This window comes from Athene noctua, chromosome 4 (genome assembly GCF_965140245.1).
Source record: "Athene noctua chromosome 4, bAthNoc1.hap1.1, whole genome shotgun sequence".
NCBI classification, from domain to species: Eukaryota; Metazoa; Chordata; class Aves; order Strigiformes; family Strigidae; genus Athene; species Athene noctua.
The window spans coordinates 80,547,418-80,573,141 of record NC_134040.1 but is presented as its reverse complement, the minus strand read 5'-3'; the positions used below and the strand labels follow the sequence as shown (position 1 = coordinate 80,573,141).

General features: G+C 36.8%; 1 protein-coding gene across 9 annotated transcripts in view; it reads left to right on the top strand.

Moving 5' to 3' along the window:
- Nucleotides 1-25,724, top strand: part of FAT1 (FAT atypical cadherin 1) — a 112,425-nt gene that overhangs the window by 80,651 nt on the left and 6,050 nt on the right. For 7 of the 9 annotated variants that reach the window (XM_074905869.1, XM_074905871.1, XM_074905867.1 and 4 more), the window contains 17 exons: nt 990-5,057; nt 5,702-5,898; nt 7,295-7,448; nt 8,883-9,116; nt 10,399-10,788; nt 12,128-12,342; nt 12,738-12,875; nt 13,182-13,325; nt 15,458-15,655; nt 19,065-19,866; nt 20,780-20,911; nt 21,019-21,182; nt 21,780-22,242; nt 22,786-22,939; nt 23,193-23,303; nt 23,514-24,145; nt 24,390-24,527. In XM_074905869.1, the coding sequence (XP_074761970.1) occupies nt 990-5,057; nt 5,702-5,898; nt 7,295-7,448; nt 8,883-9,116; nt 10,399-10,788; nt 12,128-12,342; nt 12,738-12,875; nt 13,182-13,325; nt 15,458-15,655; nt 19,065-19,866; nt 20,780-20,911; nt 21,019-21,182; nt 21,780-22,242; nt 22,786-22,939; nt 23,193-23,303; nt 23,514-24,145; nt 24,390-24,527 (8,334 nt within the window). Of the gene's footprint in view, nt 1-989; nt 5,058-5,701; nt 5,899-7,294; nt 7,449-8,882; nt 9,117-10,398; nt 10,789-12,127; nt 12,343-12,737; nt 12,876-13,181; nt 13,326-15,457; nt 15,656-19,064; nt 19,867-20,779; nt 20,912-21,018; nt 21,183-21,779; nt 22,243-22,785; nt 22,940-23,192; nt 23,304-23,513; nt 24,146-24,389; nt 24,528-25,009; nt 25,064-25,724 lie in introns of all 9 variants that reach the window. The other 2 variants (XR_012633618.1, XR_012633617.1) reach the window with 1 other exon arrangement.

The window sequence follows — 25,724 nt, the reverse complement described above, 5'->3', positions numbered from 1 at the left end:
TAAAGCATTATAATTGATGTTCTAAGCATATGGAAGGAACATTCCTTAAATGTTTGTAATGGCTGCTTAGATTTGTAATGGGATATTCTAAGAATGCCACTGTGTTTAGAGCCTCCACTAAAAAAATAACCCAAACAAAAAAAACACAAACTCCCCCCCTCTTGCCTACTTGCGTGCATAACTCAGAAGTTCTTAATGAATTTTTTCCATGCTGACAACATGACTTCAGTAATGTAAATTTTTAAGGAAGTAAAATGTTAAATCTTACTATATTTAGTATGTGAGCTGAATATTGTATGCAGTGCCGTTCAGTTATATGTTTGAAAATACAAAGAAAACAAGTGTTTATCAAATAGCAGCTGGTAATCAATCCTCAGCAGATAGGGTTTGGGTTTTTTCCTAATACTATCACAGGGAATAACTTGCCTGTGTATTAATAGGAGGTTAGAAGAGAGAGAACTATTGGTCCAATTCAGAAAGATTAATTTTGAAGCAGTGATTTAAACAATACTTGCATAAGCAATTAAGATTCACAAGTGTGTCTTCATTAAAGCACTTATCTTTTTCAAAGCAGTCTAGTTAGTTAAGATCATAAAATGTAACTTGTATTCCACTAATGTTAACTTCTAAATATAATTTTCTTTCAGCTTCAGTAATTTAAGTTGGCTTAAAAATGAACTCAGTGACAAAGTTAATTTGAAGAAAACACATAAGTTACAATGCTGAAACTTGCAAAATACTTGTAATCTTTTAAAGTTCTTTTTAACGGAAAATCATACAAAATTTTTGCATTTATTTTCAAGGTTTGGATGGCTTTGCTAACTATGTTTTGTGCATTGTTTCCAAAAACTTTCCAGAGAGTCTAACAAACATTTGTTGCGCAAAACTCAGAAACTTTTCATATTCTCTGTGTTCTCATTACATGATCTCTTTTAGTATATAGCTAAATCATTTTTTAAAGTTCTTAATTACTTTCTTTTTTTTCGCAGGGAATATTGGAAACTCCTTCTTTATAGATCCCATTTTGGGTATGATTAAAATTGCAAAGGAATTAGATCGTAGTAACCAGGAAGAATACAACCTGATGGTAAAAGCTACAGACAAAGGAGATCCTCCAATGAGTGAAGTGACGTCTGTGCACATATTTGTAACAGTTTCTGATAACGCCTCACCAAAATTCACAGCCAAAGAATATTCTACAGAAATCAGTGAAAGTGCCAGCATTGGCAGTTTTGTTGGAATGGTTACAGCATACAGTCAGTCTTCCGTAGTTTATGAAATAAAAGATGGTAATATAGGTGATGCCTTTGCTATCAACCCGAACTCTGGCGTCATTGTTTCTCAGAAGATACTTGATTTTGAAACTTTGCCTATTTACACTCTAACTGTGCAAGGAACAAACATGGCTGGTTTGTCCACTAATGCAACAGTTTTGATACATCTTCGGGATGAGAATGACAATGCACCAATTTTTATGCAGGCTGAATATACAGGACTCATCAGTGAATCGGCTTCAATTAACAGTGTGGTTCTGACTGACAAGAATATCCCATTAGTAATTCGAGCTACAGATGCTGATAAAGAATCCAATGCTTTGCTTGTTTATCAAATTGTTGAACCATCTGTCCGCAAGTATTTTGCCATTGATTCTAGCACTGGTGCCATTCGGACAATAATGAGTCTAGACTATGAGGAGACAAATATTTTCCACTTTTCTGTGCAAGTACATGATATGGGGATACCACATCTGTATGCAGAATATGCAGCTAATGTTACTATTTATGTAATTGACATCAATGATTGCCCTCCTGTGTTTTCAAGAGAGTTGTACGAGACATCCATTTTGGTTCCAACCTATAAAGGCGTGAAAGTCATCAGCGTAAATGCCACTGATGCTGATTCAGGCATTTTTTCACAATTAATTTATTCCATTATTGAAGGCAACATTGGAGAAAAATTTTCAATAAACCCTAAGACTGGAGATATAACAGTACAAAATACAACTCAGTTAAGAAGCAGATACGAATTAACAGTGAGAGCATCTGATGGCAGATTTGCAAGCACTGCATCTGTAAAAATTAATGTGAAAGAAAGCAAAGCAAGCCAGCTGAAGTTCACACAGAGTTCTTACTCTGCAACAGTGCAGGAGAATTCCACAGAGGCAAAAACAATAGCTGTTGTTACTGCTATAGGGAACCAAATAAATGAGCCTTTGTTTTACCATATTCTAAATCCAGACAGCAGATTTAAAATAAGCCCAACTTCAGGAGTCCTTTCAACAACGGGAATACCATTTGATCGTGAACAGCAAGAGTCTTTTGATGTGGTCATAGAAGTGACAGAGGAATATAAACCATCAGTTGTTGCACACATTGTAGTTAAAGTCACAGTGGAAGATGTAAATGATAATGCTCCATTTTTTGTCAATCTTCCATATTATGCTGTTGTTAAAGTAGACTCTGAAGTAGGCCATGTTATTCGACGTGTCACTGCAGTGGATAAAGATTCAGGCAGAAATGGAGAGGTGCATTACTATCTCAAAGAACATCATGAACATTTCCAAATTGATCCCACTGGTGAAATCTCACTGAAGAAGAAGTTTGAACCAGACACGTTAAATACGGAGTATCTGGTTACAGTAGTGGCAAAAGATGGAGGAGACCCGGCTTTTTCTGCTGAAGTTATAGTCCCAATTACAGTTATGAGTAAAGCTATGCCAGTTTTCGAAAAGCCTTTCTACAGTGCAGAGATACCAGAAAGCATTCAGCTCCATAGTCCTGTGGTCCATGTACAGGCAAACAGCCCAGAAGGACTTAAGGTGTTTTACAGCATTACAGATGGGGATCCTTTCAATCAGTTCTCTATCAACTTCAACACTGGAGTTATCAATGTTGTTGCCCCTCTTGACTTTGAGTCTCATCCAGCCTACAAGTTGAGTGTTCGAGCAACAGACTCCCTGACTGGGGCACATGCTGATGTGTTTGTAGACATAATAGTGGAAGACATCAACGATAATCCTCCTGTGTTTACAGAGCAGTCTTACACTGCAACCCTTTCTGAGGCATCTGTTGTTGGAACATCTGTTGTACAAGTGAGCGCTACAGACGCTGATTCTGGAACAAACAGGGGGATTTCCTATCATTTGGTTGAGGATAATAGTGGAAGTCATGACTACTTCCACATAGATAGCAGCACTGGACTCATTCTTACTGCAAGAACTTTGGACTATGAACAAATTAAGCAACACAAGTTACTGATAAAGGCCATAGATGGTGGCATGTTGCCCTTGAGCAGTGATACTGTTGTAACTGTTGATGTAACTGATCTCAATGATAACCCCCCTCTTTTTAACCAATTGCTTTATGAAGCTAAAATTAGTGAACTGGCTCCCCGAGGGCATTTTGTGACATGTGTGCAAGCCTCAGATGCAGATAATTCAGATGTTGACAGGCTGGAGTACTCCATTCTGACAGGCAATGACCAAAAGAATTTTGTAATTAATAGTAAAACTGGCATTATCACCATCTCAAACTTACGCAGGCAGACACTGAAGTCACATTATAATCTTAATGTGTCTGTTTCTGATGGGGTCTTCAGAAGCTCAGCCCAAGTCCATATTACTGTAACCGGTGCCAATATGCACAGTCCTGTTTTCAGCCAGAATGAGTATGAGGTTGAACTAGCCGAAAATGCTCCATTGCATACTTTGGTGACTGAAGTTCAAGCAACAGATGAAGATTCTGGTACATATGGTCACATCACTTACCACATTATGAATGACTTTGCCAAAGACAGATTTTATACAAATGAGAGAGGGCAGATATTTACCTCTGAAAAGCTTGACCGTGAAACACAAGCAGAAAAAGTAATTGCCATTAGTTTAATGGCCAAAGATTCAGGAGGAAAAGTTGCTTTCTGTACTGTTAATGTAATACTTACAGATGACAATGATAACGTTCCTCAGTTCCGAGCAACAGAGTATAAAGTAAATATTGGATCTGATGTTCCACGGGGTACTTCTGTCATTAAAGTCTGGGCATCTGATGCTGATGAGGGTACAAATGCAGACATCACATATGCTATTGAAGCAGAGTCTGAAAATGTTAAAGAGAATTTAGAAATTGATTCATTGTCTGGTGTAATTACTACAAAAGAAAGCTTAATTGGTTTAGAAAATGAGTTTCTGACCTTCTTTGTTAGAGCAGTGGATGGTGGATCCCCCCAAAAAGAGTCAGTTGTTCCTGTCTATGCTAGAATACTCCCACCAGAAGTGCTTCTTCCAAAATTTTCAGAGCCGTTTTATTCTTACACAGTTTCTGAGGACATTCCAATTGGGACTGAGATAGATGTTATCAAAGCAGAGCATAATCAGACCTTAGTATATAGTCTGATTAAAGGGAACACTACTGAAAGCAATAGAGATGATTTTTTTGTGATTGACCGACAAACTGGAGAGTTGAAACTTCAGAAGAATCTTGATCATGAAACGACTAAATGGTACCAGTTCTCAGTTCAAGCACAGTATGGAAACGAAGATTATAATGTTGTTTCCTCAGTAGAGGTAAGCATTCAGGTAAAAGATGCAAATGATAACAAACCACTTCTGGAGTCCAATCCATATGAAGCATTCATTGTAGAAAACATGCCAGCTGGAACAAGAGTTGTCCAGGTTAAAGGAACTGATTTAGATTCAGGACTCAATGGGCAGGTTACATACAGCTTGGATCCTTCTCAAGAACTAGACATTATAGAGTCTTTTGCCATAAACATGGAAACTGGCTGGATTACCACTCTCAAAGAACTCGATCATGAGAAACGAGACAAATACAAAATCACAGTGGTTGCATCTGATAGGGGCGAAAAAATTCAACTGTCTTCTATGGCTGTGGTTGAAGTTACTGTTACAGATGTGAATGACAATCCTCCACGCTTTACTGCAGAGATATATAAAGGAACAGTCAGTGAGGATGACCCTCCTGGTGGGGTGATTGCCATCTTGAGTACAACTGATGCTGATACAGAAGAAGCCAATAGACAAGTCTTTTATTACATTACAGGTAAATCTCTTTGAGTGATGTCAGAATAATCATTTGATGAGTGGTCCTGGAATGATGTGAGATGTAACTTAATTTTTCAAATTATTGAAAAGTATTTGAAACCAGGGAGCTGCCAAGAAGTGTGCGCGCCTTAATATGAATATTAAAAACTTCAGGGGAAAAAAAAGAGTCTTAGAAAACAGGTCTTTGGCTTTCATTTCATGTGTGCCCTGCTTAAAATGCTTTCCACGTTTGTTATTTACTTATATATCAAATTTTATTTAAAAAAATAGACTTGGCACTTAAATTATTGATGTTGTTAAACAGTGAACAAAAGGTGTTTCACAAAATAATAGACTATTAATTTCCAGTGGAGTATTTTATTGTTGTTGTTTAGCATGTGTTGATAAACTGTTACCTGTAATACTACATGAATTTCTACATAGATTTGTATAGATTCTGTTGGCTGCAGTTAAATTTGTTGTATGAGCATCTACTCACTACTTCTACCTGGAAAAATAAGTTGTTTCCCTATAAAGCCACAGAGAGTGTCTGCTTATTTGCATTTACTTTTTTTTTTCTCTTTAGCTATAACTTAATGTTGATAGAGTAATAGTAGCAATCTCTCTCTTGTCTTTAATTAAGTATTTCTGTTCTTACTTCAGGAGGTGATCCCTTGGGACAATTTGCTATCGAAAATATCCAGAATGAATGGAAGGTCTATGTCAAAAAGCCTCTGGACAGGGAAGAAAAGGATAATTACCTTCTAAATATTACAGCTACTGATGGGACCTTTGCAACTAAAGCTGTGGTGGAGGTTAAAGTCCTTGATGCTAATGATAATAGCCCTGTTTGTGAAAAGGTAGGCACAGTCTTGTATCTTTTGTGTCCAGCTGCTTCCATACATAAAATCTGAGTTTTCTCTGAAATTGCTTCTCAGGAGACTGATAAATATGTAATTCTTTTATGCTGGTAACATGAATTTGGACTATTAAGATAGAATGCTGTCAAAGAAAAGTTATTTCCTGGACAGGTTTCTTAAACAAAAATCCAAAGACAATTCATTGATGTAATTTCAACACTCAATAGGTATTTGAAAGAGTATAAAGAGAATTGTAGTACATTTCTCCTGTGTTAATGTATACTTTTCCAAAAGGAATTGTTTTAAGCTGCAACCACGATAGTTTATATGCTCTATTTTCTGAAGGAAGCAAAGTCTCAAAGAAGGGCGTATACCATCACTTAGTTGATGTATTTGTACAATTCCTATGGTAAAGGAGTTGAAAAGACTGGAATATTATACTGCAGTTGCACTCAACAGCACCAAAAATCTGTAATCCATAAACGTTTCTTGTTAAAAAGCTATCTACCTTACCAGATTGGATTGTCTGCAAAAATGAACATGAAAAATAAAGAATGGGGGGAAAAAAAAAGCAGAAAAGGTGGGCTCTGCAAGACAAAATTGCCTTACAAGAAAGCCCTGTGTTTTCATAGTCAGCTTTTTTTTTTTTTTTTTTCTACTTTAGCACATTTGGACTTTTCATAGCCATCTTGTTGAACACAGATTTGATATTACCAGGTAGAAATCTTCTCTTGTTCTGGGAAGGGTCAAGTACACAGTGAGCATTTGATTCTTTTTCTTAGTTGATGTCTATGTTGGTTACTTCTGTAGAAATGATTACAGTTATATACAGACTGGTAAGTCAGTGGTTTTAGCTTTTTTCCTTTGTTAATATTGGTGTTACAAGGTTCAGTCCTTCTGATTTAATGCACATCCCTGACATGGATGAGCTCTAAGCGTCCTTAGTGCCTATAAATTCTGGATGGAGGGGTTTTTCATTTAAACGGAAAGCTTTTATTTCATGCCATTACAAAAAAGACAGGTATCAATTTCTTCTAGATTGAGGCCTAGAAAATATGACTTATCAAAAGAGGGAAAAAAAATTACCTTCTAACTCCTACTTTGGGAGTGCAGTTAATTATCAGTTTATCAGTTAGAGTTCTTAGCTATGGAATGATACTCAAGAGTGAGTATAGTTGCAGTGTTGGTTACCTTTCTGAATTATGTAATAAATGTGAGGTATTAATTAGAAAATTATGAGTTCCTTTCACTTTCAGGTATTTCATCCTCTGGTTTGCTTATGTTACCAAACAGGATATGATCTCATCTGTCATTCCTTCTCCCCCCCCCCCCCCCCTTTACAAGGTCTACTTACTTCTTATGTTTCATCTTTCAATGTAACTTTAAAATCTTGTAGGCTTTATACACTGAATCTGTTCCTGAGGATGCCCTTCCTGGCAAACTGATAATGCAGGTATCTGCTACAGATGCAGATATTCGTTCCAATGCAGAAATTACTTACACACTGCATGGTACAGGAGCGGAAAAATTCAGACTCACTCCAGACACAGGTAATAATATAATATATACACTATACACAATTCCTGTCATCACCTCATTTTATAAAATGTTTTACTATTACATTGACATACATAAATGTCAGTACTTTAAGCTCCATTGAGAGTTATTTTTTTATATAACTGTTTAAAATGTGAGTTTTTACTACACAAATGCTTATATTGAGTAGAAGTCAGAGAAGAAGCAAGTATTCTAATACATGAGGAAGTAAAGAGTAGATAGGGTAGTTGCCCAAAAGCCAGAAACTTCCATGCTGAAGTGACTGGAGCAAAACTACGCTATAAATTTTGTATTTTTTTATTAATTGTAGTAGTAGCGATAATGGTTTATAACTGAAAAATCTTAATTCAGATTCTTTTTGCCATCATTTTGTTTGGCATATTAAACAGGATGAGATTAGATGGAGCATCAAATTTCCTTTTCATAGTAAATACAAAAAGTACTTCCAGTGTTACTGGAAGCATTACATAAATTAGATTAACTTTTAACTTGCCTGACTTTGGTTTTCATGGCATTCATGTCTTCTGGATTATAATATTGGTCAGCTAGTGCCAGAATCCTGTTCTCTGCAAGCTGCAGTAGACAGGCAGTAGGAAGGGAGTAGTAAACAATACCGAAAAATTTAAAGAAGATAAATACAAAGATATAGTGGAAATACGGAGAAGGTTACTAGAATACTTCAGTGGCAAAATAAATGAGAGGGTTCTTACATCATCAGGTTTTTGTTCCTTTGAATGTCACCTTTGTGCTATACTAGCACGTTGTTACATAAATTCAGAATTGGTGGGGCTATAATACTCTGTATTTCAGAATACTTTTTTTAATTGGTTAAAAGGAGACAATGGCTACACTTGGTGCCTGTCATCATGTTTTCTGTCACATTGGAAAGGAAGTATGTGTTAGACTGCCAGAGATTTGTCTGTAGCAGCAAGTTATATTTGATAGTGTGAATAGCCCTGTTTATTCATTGAATGTTAGAGGAGAGTTTGCTCAATAACTGTGGAAGGAACACAAAACAGCCCAGGAAAACCATACATGGATTTTATCTTGCATATTATGAAAGCCAGAATATTTTAATTTTCTTTACACAAAACCACATGGATTTGTGCATGTATACACATTCTCTCTTTCTACACCGTCAGGTAGTTTTGCTTTAGCTAATTTCTGTTTCAGAGGCATTTGAAACAAAGGCAGAGGATTTTCGTATTTCATCTTCTAAAGCTGAAAAGGCAGGCCACTGACATGCTTTGCTCAAAGTGGAGCTCATTAGTCCAGTACAGCTGTTGACTTACCTACTGATGAAATTAACATCAAAAAGAAAATTGTTGTTTAGTTTTTCTGAGTACAAAGATTTTTAGAAGAAAACATGTTAGGGATACTTAAATCTGGCAACTAGCATCAACTTCCGTATGTTATTCTGTTTATAGGTGAACTGAAAACATTAATGCCACTTGATCGTGAGCAGCAAGCAGTTTATTATCTTCTAGTGAAAGCCACAGATGGAGGAGGAAGATTCTGCCAAGCTAATATTATTCTGACTCTGGAAGACGTGAATGATAATGCCCCGGAGTTTACAGCTGACCCTTACTCTATTACAGTATTTGAAAACACAGAGCCTAAAACCCTTTTGACGAGAGTGCAGGCAACAGATGCAGATGCAGGTATGCATTCTTTGAGCAATACTTTTGTCATGGTCTCAAAGTTACAGTAATGTTTATTTAGTCTTATCCTGAGAGGTGTTAAGTCTTTCAGTAGAACCGGCAGATGTTCAATACCACTCAGGATTAGACTCCTGAAAGATATATTTAGGTCTGTTAAATCATGTAACACCTGAATTCCGTGTGTGAGTAGCTTGGAAGACATCCCTTTTGTGTCTGCACAAAAGAAGAGGTGGGAGAGGAATAAAACGTAGGATATTTTTGGTGTGAGAAGGTATTAATGTTATGAAGAGTTGGGTCCGTCCTTTCACTCCTGGTGTAAGTAAAAGGAATATCAAGCCATGTCTGTTCATGTAAATGTGCATTCATAGATTTTTTGGAATATGCACTTCTCAGGCTAGCTATCAATGATCGTACCATAAAGAGAACCCTGGTCAATTGTGGCTTTCTGTATATGCTTCCCTGTTAAGATTTTTGATGTCTCTTTATCTTCACTGTTTAGTTACAACTATTTAAGTGAACATGAACTGAAAGTGACGTTAGAAAGAGTTTTTTCTTAGGCTTTGTTGTAAAGGATGCAACAGCATAAGGCCTTTTTAAAGGTGTATGATTTGCACAGATCATCAGTTTATTATTCAAATAGTATTAATAGTTGCCTCAGTCTCGTGAAACAACCAACCTGCTTTGTGCTGTGATAAAGCTGCATTGCTGAATTGGAAGGTGACAGATGTTTTCACAATTCACTAGTCTTTGAGGCTCAGGAGGAGCAAAATATTTGGCCCAAAACCTAATGGGTTTTTTGTTTGTTTGTTTTATACAGAAAGGTTGCCAGAAGTTATGTTCCTGTTAATTTGGGGATATGGTTCTTAAATAAACTTTCTGGAATTGAGTCTGTTTATTTGATACAGCCAAACTCTCCCATATCTTTTGATGTTATTTGTAAGCCTGCTAAGCAGATGCCGCTGTTCTAAAGTTATAATTAGATTTATATTACTAATCGTTTCATGTTAGCTAGTACTGTGACTGGAGCAGAACTATGCTTCATGGGTTTTGTGTGGCAGAAAATAAATGCAGTGAAGTGTTAGCTTAATTTTTTTTAAATCAGACTACATCTTTTTGGAAATCATTCTGCCCTTCACAAGAGCCTTTAACTCTTGCTGAAATTTCTTTAACATGAATGATAATATTTAGCATGCATGTTTTATTTCTGTAGCAATCAGATCGGTTATTATGTTGGTATATTTTAATGGCTGCTTCACACTCTGCAATTGTTTCCAAAATGCAGGGATGAACCGTAAAATCCATTATTCGCTGGTGAACTCTGCAGAGGGCCAGTTCTCTATTGATGAATTCTCTGGAATCATTCGTTTGGAGAAGCCTTTGGATCGGGAATTACAAGCTGTGTACACTCTAACTTTGAAGGCTACAGATGAAGGTTTACCTAGAAGACTGTCTTCGACAAGTAGTTTTATAGTTTCTGTTTTGGATATAAATGATAATCCACCTGTATTTGAGCACAGGGAGTATAGTGCCAGTGTATCAGAAGACATTTTGGTTGGAACTGAAGTTCTCCAGATCTATGCTGCAAGCAGAGACATTGAAGCCAATGCTGAAATCACATACTCAATAGTCAGTGGAAATGAACATGGAAAATTCAGCATCGATTCAACAACAGGTAACAGACTACAACTATGAATATACTTCAGGCTAACCAAACACAGTGCCATGCTGTGTTCTACAGTAATTCAACCAAACAGGTTATGTATAACAATCTCTGTGCATCATCTGGACTGTAAAGCCAGTGCTACTTCTGTTCACCCATTTTGCCAGCTTGCTTACTAGTTGCTATTTATTGTTATTTGGGTTAGATTCATTTAGCTGGCAAGAGTAAGGATTTTCTAGCTGGAGTATTCCCCACCCTGGGGGCAGAGGAGGTGGAAAGATAAAGATCTGAAATGACAGAAGCAACACAGTCTTTTCACAAAAGCCATATAATTAGAATGAGTGGCCAGACTTGGGAAAAGAAAGATCAGAAATTAAACTGATTGGGAAAACTAGTCATTGGCCCACAAAGACGTTAATCCTAGAGGAGTTTGATATGGCATTAAAGAGAGGTTGGAATATTCTGTCTAATCATATCCAGCATGACACTGGAGATAGCAGTCTTGTATGTTAGTCAGATTTAGGAAGCATTTAGGTTCTGTGGAGAATTCTTCCCTATTAATGACAATTTTTTCTTAAAAATCCATATACACCTCGATTCTAGTTTTGTTTGCTTATATAGTTCTTTATTTCTAGAGTCAATATCTGATGAAGTTTGAGTTTAAGTCAAGATTTCTACCTAAAAGTTAACAGTAGTTAATTTTACCAGTGCAATTCAAATTATAATTCTTCCAACTGCTCTTTCCAGTGTGGATGGTGGTAATATGGTGTAGAAGTACTTTACCAGTTCAACTTTTTCATATATTTGAAAGGAGGAAAAAGGTTCCAAGAAAACTCTCTTCCAGCAACAAATCAGTGTGTATGTTAGGGATTGCACTATCTTAACTAGTCAGTTTAAAACTCACATTTTAACTGACATATTTCTATCAATCAGAATTCATGGTCAGACACTTCTCTTACTATTTATGCATACTCCATGCCTGACATTAATGCTGGTGACAAGGAAATTCAAGTTAAAGGTGACTTCATATTTTTGGTTAATTTTAATTGAAAATTAAGAAAAGGACATTTTCTAAATACATTTTTAATTTTTATTTACAAAATGTAAGCCAGGTGATTTTAAAGTGTGAGTTTTTTTGTGGTAATTGCAGGAACTTCTCACCTTTTTACTTTTATGTATAAAGCCTGATCATTTAACTGTGCAGCTCTGGCTACGCAGTGATTTGTCAAGTGACACATCAATCCCTGAAGAAGCTGAGTATTTGTCAGACCAAAATCAAAAGTTACAATATATAATACTACATAATAGCAGAATATGTATGAGGGTTTGGTTTTTTTTTTTCCTTCCCTAGGAGCCATTTTTATCATTGAGAGCTTGGATTATGAAAGTTCTCATGAGTACTACTTGACAGTGGAAGCCACAGATGGAGGCACGCCTTCGTTAAGTGATGTTGTAACAGTGAATATTAATGTAACAGATATCAATGACAATACTCCAGTGTTTAGCCAAGACACTTACACTGCAGTAATCAGTGAAGATACTATGCTTGAACAATCAGTCATTACAGTACGTATTGTTGGTTTTTTTTCCTTTGAAATACTCTGTCATGGCAAATGTTGCTTTCAGTCTTGAAGGAATAAATATTGATTTGAAGATGAACATAAAAAAATTTGCCACTGAGTGAATTGAAAATTTATTTTTAAAAAGTTTCAGAACCAGGAACTTGAGATGCTGTGGGAAGGTAGATGATATCTTGTGATATATTTATGTTCTCCTCACGAGAACATGACTTAATTTTCAGGAAATTAAGTGATATTGGTATGTTCCATTCAAATGACATTTCTCCTGAGGACTGTGAAATGTGTCAGACCAAACCAGCTGTGCTCATCTTCAGGATGAGTTTATCTGAAAGTTGATAGTCTGTTTCGACCTGTTTTAAATGAGACTGTAATGCCCCTTAGGTTATGGCAGATGATGCTGATGGACCTTCAAACAACCGCATTCACTACGCAATTATAGATGGCAATCAGGGAAATCCTTTTACGATTGACCCTACCAGGGGTGAAATAAAAGTGACTAAACTTCTAGACAGAGAGAAGGTAAGTTTTTGATGTTTCTAGAGCAGTTGGGATTAATTTAGCTATGCATAATTGATGACCATCAATCTGTTAATTATATTTCTAAATTCCTATTTTATATTCCACAATTAATATAGCCATAATAAAGTGGAAGCATGTATTTATGTCAGTGTTTACTGTGGGTGGGAAGGAAGAGAAAAGATTAAATATATGAAGGCAAGCTTTACTGGGAGTTTCCACTAAAACATTTCTTCCTTAAAACAAAAGCTGAGTTAGTTACTTTTTGCTCCTTAGTGAATGTCTGAAATTTTTTTTACCGTTTCTTAGATTTCAGGATACACCTTGACAGTTCAAGCTTCAGATAATGGAAACCCACCTAGACTTAACACAACCACTGTTAATATTGATGTTTCTGATGTAAATGACAATCCTCCAGTGTTCTCAAAAGGAAACTATAGTGTTATCATCCAGGTAAATACAGATAGTGAAGTAGTCATATCAGTGACATTATTGGAGTATTCATTTGTGACTTGAAAAATTCTGCAAGATAGGATGAACCTAATGTTTCAATTTTATTTTTCTATATTTTTAATTATTTAAGGTTGTGAGTGAAACTACCTGAGTAAGTGTTCAGGGTTACAAAATTCATATTGTGCTTTCTATTTAGAAACTTAAATTGCAAGTTGAGCGTGTTCTTTTTTCGTGTACTTTGTGTGTATGTGTATATATATTATACATTGCATTTACGTTTATACCATTCTTAGCATCATATAGGTAGGTTAAAAGATACAATAATTTTGCTGTTTTCTTTTTAATCTTAGAGTTACTGCTTAGAAAAAGATACTTAGGTACCTATTACTGTGAAGCAGGTGTTACATACTGTGGCACATAGGTCAAGGCTTAATTCCTGTTGGCCTCCTCTGGGATCAGAAGCAGTTAAAACAGCAGTAATATTTCATACTGCTACATAGCAATCCTCTACCTAATTTTGAACCTTAGGATGGTAGTAGTGGGTCAGATTCTCAAATGGCTGGCATGTACTTGCCTGATTCAGAAAACTCTCTAGTAAAGCAAAGATATCAGAGGCAGCATCTGTACTTCTTGTCTTCCTGAATCCAATAGAAAATAAATGGAAGAAACAAAGGAATTGCATTAAGACCTTTACACTAGCAATGTAAATGATCTCAATCCCTTGGCTCCTTTTACTGTTGCTGGTGCCTGGCCTTGTACAATAGTTCAGTGGGGATCAGGGAATGTTACCTGGTGCACTGTGCCATCCTAACATACCGGTTCTGTTTGAGGCCATGTACATGATTTGTAAGGGTAGCTTTCTGAAAGAGGAAAAATGATTCATCTCTGCCCAACATACGAAGTATGTAAGTAAGATGTCCTGGATCTTACTTTTGCTTTCCTCAGTTACCATCTTTCTTGAAGTGAATGTTAATTAATGTATCCCCTAAAACTGTAGACTCAATAACCAACAATGTCTGTAATGTTTTCCTAACTCATTGAAAAAGGAAGACCTTATGTTTTAGAGTTCATTCATATCAACCTGTCCCTTATGAGGATAGCAGAGAAAAAGCTGGAGGAGTTGGCCAAGAATGCTGGTGTGCATTTTGTGATGTATCGGAGATGGACATATTTGGACACAGTTGGAAATGTGCTTAGCTGTTACGAAAATCAAATTGCTTTAGATGTCCAAATGTAAATATTTGTATTTTAAAATTATGGTCCGTGTCTGTTTTGCTGAAGGGGAAGGAAAAGCTTCAGCTGCAGTATCTGATAATTAACTTGACTTACTCTCAAGAACAAAAAGTACGTTTGTTATATAGGAGTTTTTGCAACTGTGAAAGGATAGCATTTTGTTGTACTTCACAATAATGCTTCTACTTTTTTTTTTTTATTTAAAATACGTGTTTGTATATGTGTGTGTGTGTGTGTAGATATATATATGTAGAAAGTCGGGTCAATACAGCATAGCATGAATATTCTGGGAGAGGGTGTTACGAGTGTTAGATATGGTTGTGTGTGTCTATCGGATACATGATAGACCAAAGTGTGTGAAGTGTCTGTGAAACCTCAGGCATCCACATGATGCAAACTTGAAGGTATTTTATGATGCAGATATTAAAACCTCGATGTCATATTTTAACTGGACTGTGGCTGTAGTGGATACAGCTGAAGTCAGAACACTAATTAGGGACGTACAGGGTCAGATGGAGGAGTGTGTTTTTCTAGTCCTCCCAACAAAGTAATTGGATTATTCTTAACAGGTGTTTTAGCTAAATTTGAAATCTTTTATGACTTGGTAATTAATCTTAATTCAGACTAGAGTGGAAAATGTAAAGTTTTGAGGCTGAGCTACTTTTAAAAATACAAGACAAAGTTGAAAAATGTACTGCCTTTCTCCTTTTACTGTCTTCATTATTATTCTGAGGGTAGTATTTTTCCTTAAACAATATTGTCATTCTGATTTCTTTTATACTGATTAACTGGTTTGACAGGAATTTGATTTTTTTTTTTTCTGTTACGAAAAAAAAATCAGCGTCAAGCTACATCCTCAATTATAATAAAACCAATGTAATTGTATTATACATTTATAGGAAAATAAGCCTATTGGATTTAGTGTGCTACAGCTGCTGGTGACAGACAAGGATTCTTCTCACAATGGCCCTCCTTTTCTCTTCACCATCCTGAGTGGAAATGAAGAGAACACTTTTCAGATTAACCAGCAGGGAGTACTGACAACAACTTCTGCACTGAATCGCAAAGTGAGGGATCACTATTTACTTCATGTTAAGGTAGGATGCACTACCTCTGGCTGGTTTGCGTTATTAGGATTTAGTTAATTTCTTCCATTTATACCCAGTCCACCACTTGCCCACAAGATCCTGACATGCCAAGCTGTCATTTGAGGCATGTCCCTTGAGGTTTTAGAGCAGTACTGTCTGCATCAGTGTATACTGAATTCTGTCCACATTGGGATAGTAATTGTGATGTATTTACCTTCTTTGGAGAAGGAAAAAAAAACCTGTACTGTCGTTTGCTGGTTGAGTCACTGAAGCATGTTATCAGGAGCCATCAGCATAAAACCCAGCATAGATAAGGGTTCCATTTCAATGTAATTCAGTTTAGGGTTTAAGAATTGAGATTAAAAAGGAAGTGGGTAGATACAGCATTCCTCTGTTTGCAATTTTTTTTCTCAGTAGTGAACTGCTAATTAGTGGTAGGACAGATTAGCCTTCCAGGCACCTAAACTATGTCTCTGTTGGCCTTCCTAGGCTGCACAAGTCTGAAACAGGAGTAGAGGTGGGCTTTGTCACACTTGCCTAAGAGGCTTTCCAAGTTCTCTATCGATTCCCCAAAGTCATGTTTTTGTTTAGGGAAGAATAACCAGCAGTGGTTTTCCTGTGTGTGCAATCGGTGTAATACAAGATTCGTGTCTTTTACGTTTTCTCTAAGCAGTAACTAAAGTATATTTATTTTGCTTCTGAAACATATTCCTGTGAATGTATGTACAGGCAATTGCCTGTTCTGTGTAGTCTGTTACACTGTCACATTTCATGATTTAGCTGCGCCTTCGGCCCTTGCTAATGTGAGTGCCTATTCCTCAGCATGAGGCACCTATCTAACACCTTCCTCTGGTGGAATCGTGCAATTCTTTTCATTTCCAAGCCAATTCCTAGACTGTGTGATGCTTTTAAACAGCCCATCAGTACTTCAGCTATCTTCTCTTCAGCACAGCACTTGAAAAGTGCCTTTTTTTTTTAGGGAATGAATAAGGACTATTTTAATGGCATCCAGCAGCTAAACCAAGTGTCTTAAAACAAATGTACTCATTTAGAACAAAGGCTTCTCAGAGATTGCAAATCATTAAAGCAGACTATACTAATGTGCATTTTTTGTGTGCTCAGAATCTCAGTATTTTGGACTTGTCTAATCCTTTGATTTACAAGTTCCTTGCCTGGATTCTTTAAATATGTCAGTGTCTTTTAATTGCCATTTGTTATCTTGTACTATGATAGCTGTTTTTAAGTAGACACAGCGCTATAATTTGCTATAATCTTCTCTTTAGTGAGTCACTATACATGAGTATGAAGGCATCTAAAACTAAAACCAGCAGTTCCATATCACAAGCCTTCAGTTCCAAGAATACACACAAAAATAGATACATGACTTCTGTGGAAAAATATTCTTCACCTGTTGATTTAAAATAAAGAATTTTTCCAAAGGCTGTAGAGAGGCATCTTCTCAAGTTTACACTATCTTTAATTTCTGCACTTTCATCTTGCAGCTCACAAGTTAATGGCTATATATGATCTCTTGATAGTAATTTTCATTTTTTAACTGACCCTCACTGGTGTGCTTTTCAATATTGACAGCTTTCACCTTAGTTGCTTTCTGAATGGGTCGCTGAAGCAGAGGTGGTCTTACGTTACAAGCACTTATATTGGGAAAAAAAAAAAAAAAAAAAAAAAAAAAAGACAACAAAACCCCCCCACCAAAAACCCACAAACAACCCCTCTCATACACACCCCACACACCCGCTGCCGCCGGAAAAACTTTACTTAACATAAGCCTTTCTTTTACTTTACTTTTGTGATTTTAATAGAAATAAGGATTTTTTTTTTTTTTTTTTCCCCAACAGCCACCTACATGTGCATACCGCTCACATTCGCTTTCCCACTCTCCAAAGGAAATAGATTATCCATTAACGAATGTCTCACAGCATTAGTGTGTGAAATCTTCAACTATGAGTCATACAGTCCTTTGTGCCACACTCTGAAGTCTGTAGTTTAAAACCACGGCGGATTTTTAAATATCTGCACTATTGAAAAATCATTTCTCCTGGGGCTCTTCTTTCCTACTTGCCGTCCATTTGTTATAATTTTGCTTGCCTGTTTGTTTTAAGCCCTTTCTTGTTTCCCTTGGGCATTTCTCCTGGAGCTAAACTGCCTGCCTTGTCTTGTTTCCAGGCAGAAATCTAGGCAAAACAAAACTTTGCCAACTTCAGCTCTCTGGTTATTTATGTTTGGGTAACTAGAGGGCAAGTTTCTAAGAGCCATGCCTGTCTTTTGGAGTTAACGGATGAAGACATGTAGTTCTGAGGCATTCATTACCTTTTAAAAATGGTACAATTATGTGCATATCCACAGATAATCTTGTGCCTGGAGTTGTTCCTCTTTTGCTTAAATCTGTATGAAAAATCAAAAGCAGCTTTTCTGTATAGATCTTCAAAGTGTACCAACTGTCTGTAGTCATTGTAAAATTATTGTAAAATCTGTTGAACAGTGCGGTATATCTTGTTCCTTTTGAGACCTGTGTATCTCTGTCCCTTCACATCTCTCCAGTTCTTCTTTGCCCATTTCTTTAGTCTCACTTTCAGTAACTGGGAAGGAGCTCTGGAAAAAAAGGTAGATGAGAAAAAAGAACTGGGCATTAGAGAGAAAGTGAACTAAAAGGAGTGCTCTTTTCTCACTTCTCTACTCTCTTTATGTCCCCTCTTCATACAACAGCCGTGTAAGCTTTTGTCAAAAAGGAGTGGAGGATGGGGGATGTGATTTTTAAAAAGGCTTTAGAATTGAATTAGGCTGATTTTGTTAAAGATAATCACTTTAATTGTCTGAAGCAAATAGCACTACAGGTGTTTTTTTTTTTTTCCTCTTCACAATCACAAATCATGAAAGACAGTGTAATTAATTATAACTTTCTACATGTATTGTTTTTCTTTTGAAGTTCTGTTTGGCATACTGCATTTAGATTGTCTTCAAGACCACCTCCTATTAACCGTGGTGCAACATGCTGTAAATTTCTAGTGCATGACTCATTTCAAGTTTGTATTGTGTTTCCATGCTTGAAATAAAAATGCTTCAAGCACCATCTGCTGTCTGAAACCAGCTACTGTGCATTTCCTCTGTATTTGCTAGAAGTGTTAATAGCTTCCTGGCATTTCCAGGTATTAAGAGGACTGTAGCCTTTAATCTTGGGAGAAGTGAAAACATATTTGTGTGTGCCTGCTTTTATATAAGCTTTCTAAATTTTCATTACCAATTTTTATGTCAGGACCTGTGTTATATTTTCGTAAAGCATTTTCCTGTAGGAACTTTTTTGTAGAAAAATAAAACTCTACTGTATACAGTAGATATACAAATAGCAGCAGTAGAATTTGAGATAAAGCAAAAATCTAACTCTATCCTCCTCTTCCTTTAGGTGGCAGATAATGGAAAACCACCGTTGTCATCTTTGACTTATATTGATATTAGAGTTATTGAGGAAAGCATTTATTCACCAGCAATTCTGCCTCTAGAAATCTTTATCACAGCCTTTGGGGAAGAATATTCAGGTGGTGTCATTGGAAAGATTCATGCGACTGATCAAGATGTTTATGATACTTTGACATACAGTCTGGACCCCAAAATGGAATCCTTGTTCTCCGTCTCTAGTACTGGTGGCAAACTAATAGCACATAAAAGGTTAGATGTAGGACAGTACCTCCTAAACGTCACTGTTACAGATGGAAAATTTACAACTGCAGCTGATATTACTGTACACATAAGACAAATCACACAAGATTTACTAAATCACAGCTTTGCAATACGCTTTGCAAACCTTGCCCCTGAAGAATTCATCGGTGATTACTGGCGCAATTTCCAGAGAGCTTTAAGAAACATCTTGGGTGTGAGGAGAAATGACATCCAGATTGTTAGTTTGCAGCCTTCTGATCCTCCTTCAAATCTTGATGTCCTCCTGAATATTGAAAAGTCTGGTAGCAATCAGCACCCAATGAGAATTTTGCTCCACAAGATAAACTCTTCTGTGCCTGACCTAGAGGAGATTTTAGGTGTCCGGATAATTGATGTTTTCCACAAGCTTTGTGCAGGCCTAGATTGTCCTTTGAAATTTTGTGAAGAAAAAGTAACAGTGGATGAGAACATCATGTCAACCCACAGCACAGCCAGGTTGAGTTTTGTCACTCCCCGTCATCACAGAACAGCAGTTTGTCTTTGTAAAGGTAAGAAAAGCGGTAAAGAAAACAGTATCCTTGAAAAGATTGTTATGGTTTGGAACAGCCATAAATCCACAGGGGAAATTTTACATTATGGGACAAGTTTAAGAATGTCCTGTAATCCTCACTGCAACGTTTGCCTAATCTTACTCAAAGTAAGGAGTAATTTTTTCTTGTCTCATTACCTCATTTTAAGAGTTTACATAATGTAAGCTTATGAAAGGTGTTTGGTTTTGGTTTTTTTTTTTTAATAGCTACACCTTAAGTTTTCATTTTATGTCTTGTATGCACAAAGGTAAGTTCTTGCAAAGTATCTGAATACTTCCTGATTTCTCCTTAGAGGAATAGCCCACAGAACTTCCAAACTTGTCTGGGAATGACAGGGTGAACTGGGAAATGAATATTCGTTAAGATACATATAAGTATACAGATCTGTAACAGAAGATTAATTTGTCTTTAGCTCTGAGGAAAAGAAAATTTTTTTTTTTTAAATCATGGCTTAACATTGCTGGGTGAGCTTGCACATTTTAAGTAAACATTTAAAGCCTGTTCCTTTTGTGTCTCGAGTACAGATATACTCTTCTCCTGCTCTCCCCAGCCCACTCTGTCCATGTTTAATATCTATATGTTGTTTTTTTATGGTGTATGATAGTAATGATAAACCTTAAACCACAACACCAGTTTCCAAATTTTACCAGTTGAATTGTTTGAGTAATCAAGGTAAGTATGAACATCAGCCACTACGTATGCATTTGTCTAGTCTGTGTTTGTGCCAGTTATCTCATAACTGTTAGTTTGCTTCCTTGTCAGATAGTTGGGAGTATCGTTTGGGTTCCTTTCAGCTGCTGTCCTTTAGTGTCCCTTTTTACAAAATACCATCACCACTAACAGAAGAGAAATAATGTATTTCATTATACAGAAGGGAAGTGCCCCCTGGTGAATAGTGTGTGTGAAGGAAACCCGTGCCCTGAAGGTACTGAATGTTTAGGAGATTCAAAGGAAGGAAAATATACCTGTGTTTGCCAAGACAGCAAAGCTGGACAGTGTCCTGGTAAGAAATTAACTCTAAAAATCTCTGTGGAAAACCATATTATTTTCCAAATATAAATTTGATTCTAGTCCTGTGTTAACACATTTTATGCTTTTTGTATTCTTAAGCATCAGCTGGCTCTGCTGTGACATTTACTGGGAGCAGCTATGTGAAATACCGTCTCATGGAAAATGAGAACAAAGAAGAAATGAAGCTGACAATGAGACTTAGAACTTACTCTGCTCATGCAGTTGTTATGTATGCTCGAGGAACAGACTACAGTATCTTAGAGGTATATTGAATTCCCCTAGTGTAGATCTCCTCCTCTTTTCTTCTTGCCATCTTCTTACTATTTTTTGTGCCAAATTAAAAGACTGAATCGTAACATCTCTGTAGAATTGTTATAATTGAGAATTGCCTTCAAGGTAGAGTGTGTTATAAATCCAGGTGACAAACTTGTCCAGAATTTTTTTAATTTGTAAAAGGAATTTATTTTCTTTAATGTTTTAAAATTAAACGAAAAACCCCAATGAATGATCTATTTTAAATAACAGATTTGATTTTATTTGTTTATAATACTCATTAAGTCAATACAGCAAGTCACTTAAAGCACAAGAATGAAAGGTCTTGAAGTACTGTAATCTTTTGGTAATGATCTGTGACTTGTTTACTAGAGGAAAAAATTTACAAAGTGTACATTTTAATTAAAAGAACATGTAGATTGAATCACAATCACTGCAGCTGTTTGGAATACAGTGTTATGAAACTGTCTTTTATGAACATGACCATCATCCTGTCTCTTCAGCAAACACAAACTTTTATGGACATCAGTATTTTATACTCTTTAAGTGTGCAGACCATTTGTTGATGTGGTGTCTTTCCTCTGTAGATTCACCATGGAAGGCTGCAGTATAAATTTGATTGTGGCAGTGGGCCTGGGATTGTCTCCGTTCAGAGCATTCAGATTAACGATGGCCAGTGGCATTCAGTATCTCTTGAAGTGGATGGAAATTACGCACGACTTGTTCTGGATAGGGTGCATACTGCGTCTGGTACTGCTCCTGGTACACTCAGGACACTAAACCTAGATAATCATGTGTTTTTTGGTGGTCATATTCGGCAGCAAGGTACGAGACATGGTAGAAGTCCTCAAGTTAGCAATGGTTTTAGAGGCTGTATGGATTCTGTTGTACTTAATGGACAAGAGCTGCCCCTAAACAGTAAGCCACGAAATTATCCACACATGGAAGAATCTGTAGATGTGACTCCTGGATGCTTACTGACTACCACAGAAGGTTGTTCAAGCAGCCCGTGTCAGAATGGAGGCATCTGTAATGCACTGTCCAATGGAGGTAAGCTGTGCAATGTTCTTCTGCTGTTACTGTTCAAAACTGCTTTCCTACTTCCCTGCCTCGAAAGACAAAAAAGCTTTGTGAATAATTCTTGCTTTCCCATAGAGTTGTAGAAGGCTGGTTGTTCAGCAGGTAGGAAGTCTGTGTCTGCCTGTGTGCTAGACTCAATTCCTTGGGGTATGACGTAGAAAAAGTCCATCGGACAAAGTGGGCGTTTAATCTTCAGTGTCAACACCCAAGGTCCATTCTCTTGGCTGCCTACTTTGGAGTCTTCCTTTAAAAATTCTGAAATCAGTGTGACAAGCTTGAGTTTTGTCAGAGAAATGGGAGTTATCCTTCAATCAAATTCAAGAACAACTTTACTGTTAGGCTTTCCTTCATCTTTCAATAAAAGTACCTCTATTTCTTCCCATCCTCTCTCTCTTCAAACAGGTAGGTGGGCAGGGAGGATTTTATCTTAAATCTGTAGGTGGACAGGGAGGATTTTATCTTAAATCCAGTAAAGCCATGTGTGTGTTTCTGAAAGACTGTATTTGATTTCAGGTTACTACTGCAAGTGTGCACCTTTGTTTATGGGAACTCACTGCGATGTAAGTGTCAACCCATGTGCATCCAACCCCTGCCTTTATGGTGGTACTTGCATCCCAGTCAGTGATGATTTTATCTGCCAGTGCCGAGGACAATACACAGGCCAAAGGTATGTTTGTATGGTTTATTGTACCAATCAACCCTTTAGAGAATAGGCTATAAATGTAACACTTCCTCGGTTTTCTTTTTCACCTGTTTCCAACTTAAAGCTCAGACTTTGAAACCTGCTGGATTTAGCTGAAGTTAATGCCAACCCCTATGTTACAGCCATGAATCCTACACTATGTACTTGCTTGTAGCAAGGTAGTGGTTCATTCATAATTTTTTTCAATCCCCCTTTTTTTTTTTTTTTGCCTTTGCAGGTGCCAGCTGGGCCCATATTGCAAAGACAATCCTTGTAAAAACAGTGGCAAGTGTATTGACAGTTTGGATGGACCTGTTTGCGAGTGTGAAGCAGGCTTTCGTGGAGAAAGGTAGGTAGTGTTTCACGTACATTGAGATTTTAACAATACTGCTTAACAGTTCAAGCTGGTTGAAATCTGGAGCGTTGATAAAAACAGCAAATTGCCTGGTAGTGTAGAACACTGTATATTCAATACACCTAGAATTGTTGAGAACAAGGAGACTACAACAAAGACTACTGATGTAGACTAACCATCATTTCTCTGCTCTGTTTCGGGTAGGTGCCTGACTGATGTTGATGAATGCGTAGAAAACCCATGTCTTAATGGCGCCCTTTGTGAAAATACTTACGGTTCATATCACTGCAACTGTAGCCGTGGATTTGGAGGAAAACACTGCACAGACATTGTCCTTAACAAATACGTTTCAACTTCTTGGAACATTAGCTTAGCTGAAGTGATTGGGATTATTGTTTTCATCGCAGGAATATTCCTGTTAGTTGTGATTTTTGTTGTTTGCCGGAAAGTGACTAGTAGAAAGAAGAAGCACCAGCCAGAACCTGAAGACAAGCAACTGGGAGCTACAACAGCTTTCTTGCAAAGGCCTTATTTTGATGCAAAATTGAATAAGAACATCTATTCTGACATCCCACCACAGGTTCCTGTTCGTCCCATTTCATACACTCCAAGCATTCCAAGTGACTCCAGGAACAATCTCGACAGGAATTCTTTTGAGGGGTCTGCTATCCCTGAGCACCCAGAGTTTAGTACTTTTAACCCAGATTCTGTACATGGCCACCGGAAAGCTGTAGCTGTTTGCAGTGTAGCACCAAATTTACCGCCTCCACCTCCCTCCAACTCTCCTTCAGACAGTGATTCAATACAGAAGCCCAGCTGGGATTTTGACTATGACAGTAAGAAATGTTTTGTTACTTTTCTGTTAAAGGTGTGTGCTGGTACAGTTTTAATATGAGTGCAAACTCTCAGTGTCTATGCCTGTGAGGGTACAAAAAACATTATGACTTTGCTGGGGTTTGAGTCTGATTGGAGGTCATGCTCCATTAAGTTTTGTAAAAATGTGTAGATCTCAGCCTCAAATTTTATTGACTTTTTAATCTAGAATCTATTAATTGTCCCACTTGAAACTTTTTCTTTCAGCTAAAGTAGTAGATCTTGATCCCTGCCTTTCAAAAAAGCCTCTGGATGAAAAGAACTCCCATCCTTATAGTGCTAGAGAAAGTATGTCTGAGGTCCAGTCTCTCAGCTCCTTCCAGTCTGAATCATGTGATGACAATGGTATGTAAAATACATTCTTTACTGCTGCTTACATTCATTTGTTCTGTCTTTGCATCTATATCTCTTAGTATCAATAGGATGTACATATATCCAATATATATTAAATAATAGCTTATTTAATATATATCTGTACTATGTTAATACCCAGGTATGTTAATTTTTTTAAGTATTGTGCCTATCTTAAACCTCATGTTAATTACCTTACAATTATATATGATCATTCTGCTGTTAGAGTATTAATAGTGAAAATGCAGCACAAGGGGTTCAGAGCCCTGTGTTTAAAAGCTGTTAAAAGCATGTTCAAATCTGAGACACTCTTCTAGGTAATCATGAGTTATCACTTAATACAAGAATACTGTGAATTTAAAAAAAATGGCCTCTGCACAAATATAACTTTCGCTTTGACATTGAGCTCTCAGTAAAAAGCTTTCTGGTGTTACAGTTTCATTTGTTTCCTTCTCTTTTTCTTGCTGCGACCTCAGCTCCCATATGGATCAGATCAGTTCTGAGTGAGAGCAGAGTTTAAGGGACTGCTTGTAAGTTTGATTACTTTAGTAATGAAGGAAGCTACACAAAAAGGAATTTTGTTATAGTAGAACAGTATATTTGGCTTTCACCATGATTAAAAATAATTCATTAAAATTTTCATACATTGAAAAAAGCCAATATAAAAATACTTGCATTTTGATCACAACTCCAGTCCATCAAAATATAATCAGCATTCCTATTTGTGGGGTTTATTATTATTAATTGGAAGTCTTTTACTTTTCCATTGTGATGACAGATGCTTTTACGGTTCATATGAATGCATCTATGAATTCAGAAACATTTCAGACTGATTGGACAAAGCACCACAGTCATCTCATAACTTAATTCACTAAGTTAAGGCGTTCTGACTATTCCAATTTCTGCTTCTGTCTCTGTATGGTTAAAAGAATTTGAAATTCCTTTAGTTTAGGAATAAAGAACATTCTGCTTCTCAACGAAGTAGAGTGATTTGTTCTTAACAGCATGAAAAGAAACGTCTTTGTTAATGATTGGTGAAAGTAAAATGGTATGCTTACAGTACTCATCGTTTTATCAGTAGATCTGATACCAGCTTTCAACTTTTTTCCTGTGGTAGTCAGTGTTGTGTGGTACATGTTGCTCTCCCCTCCTCTCCATCCCATGTATTTCATATATTCTTACTCACATTTC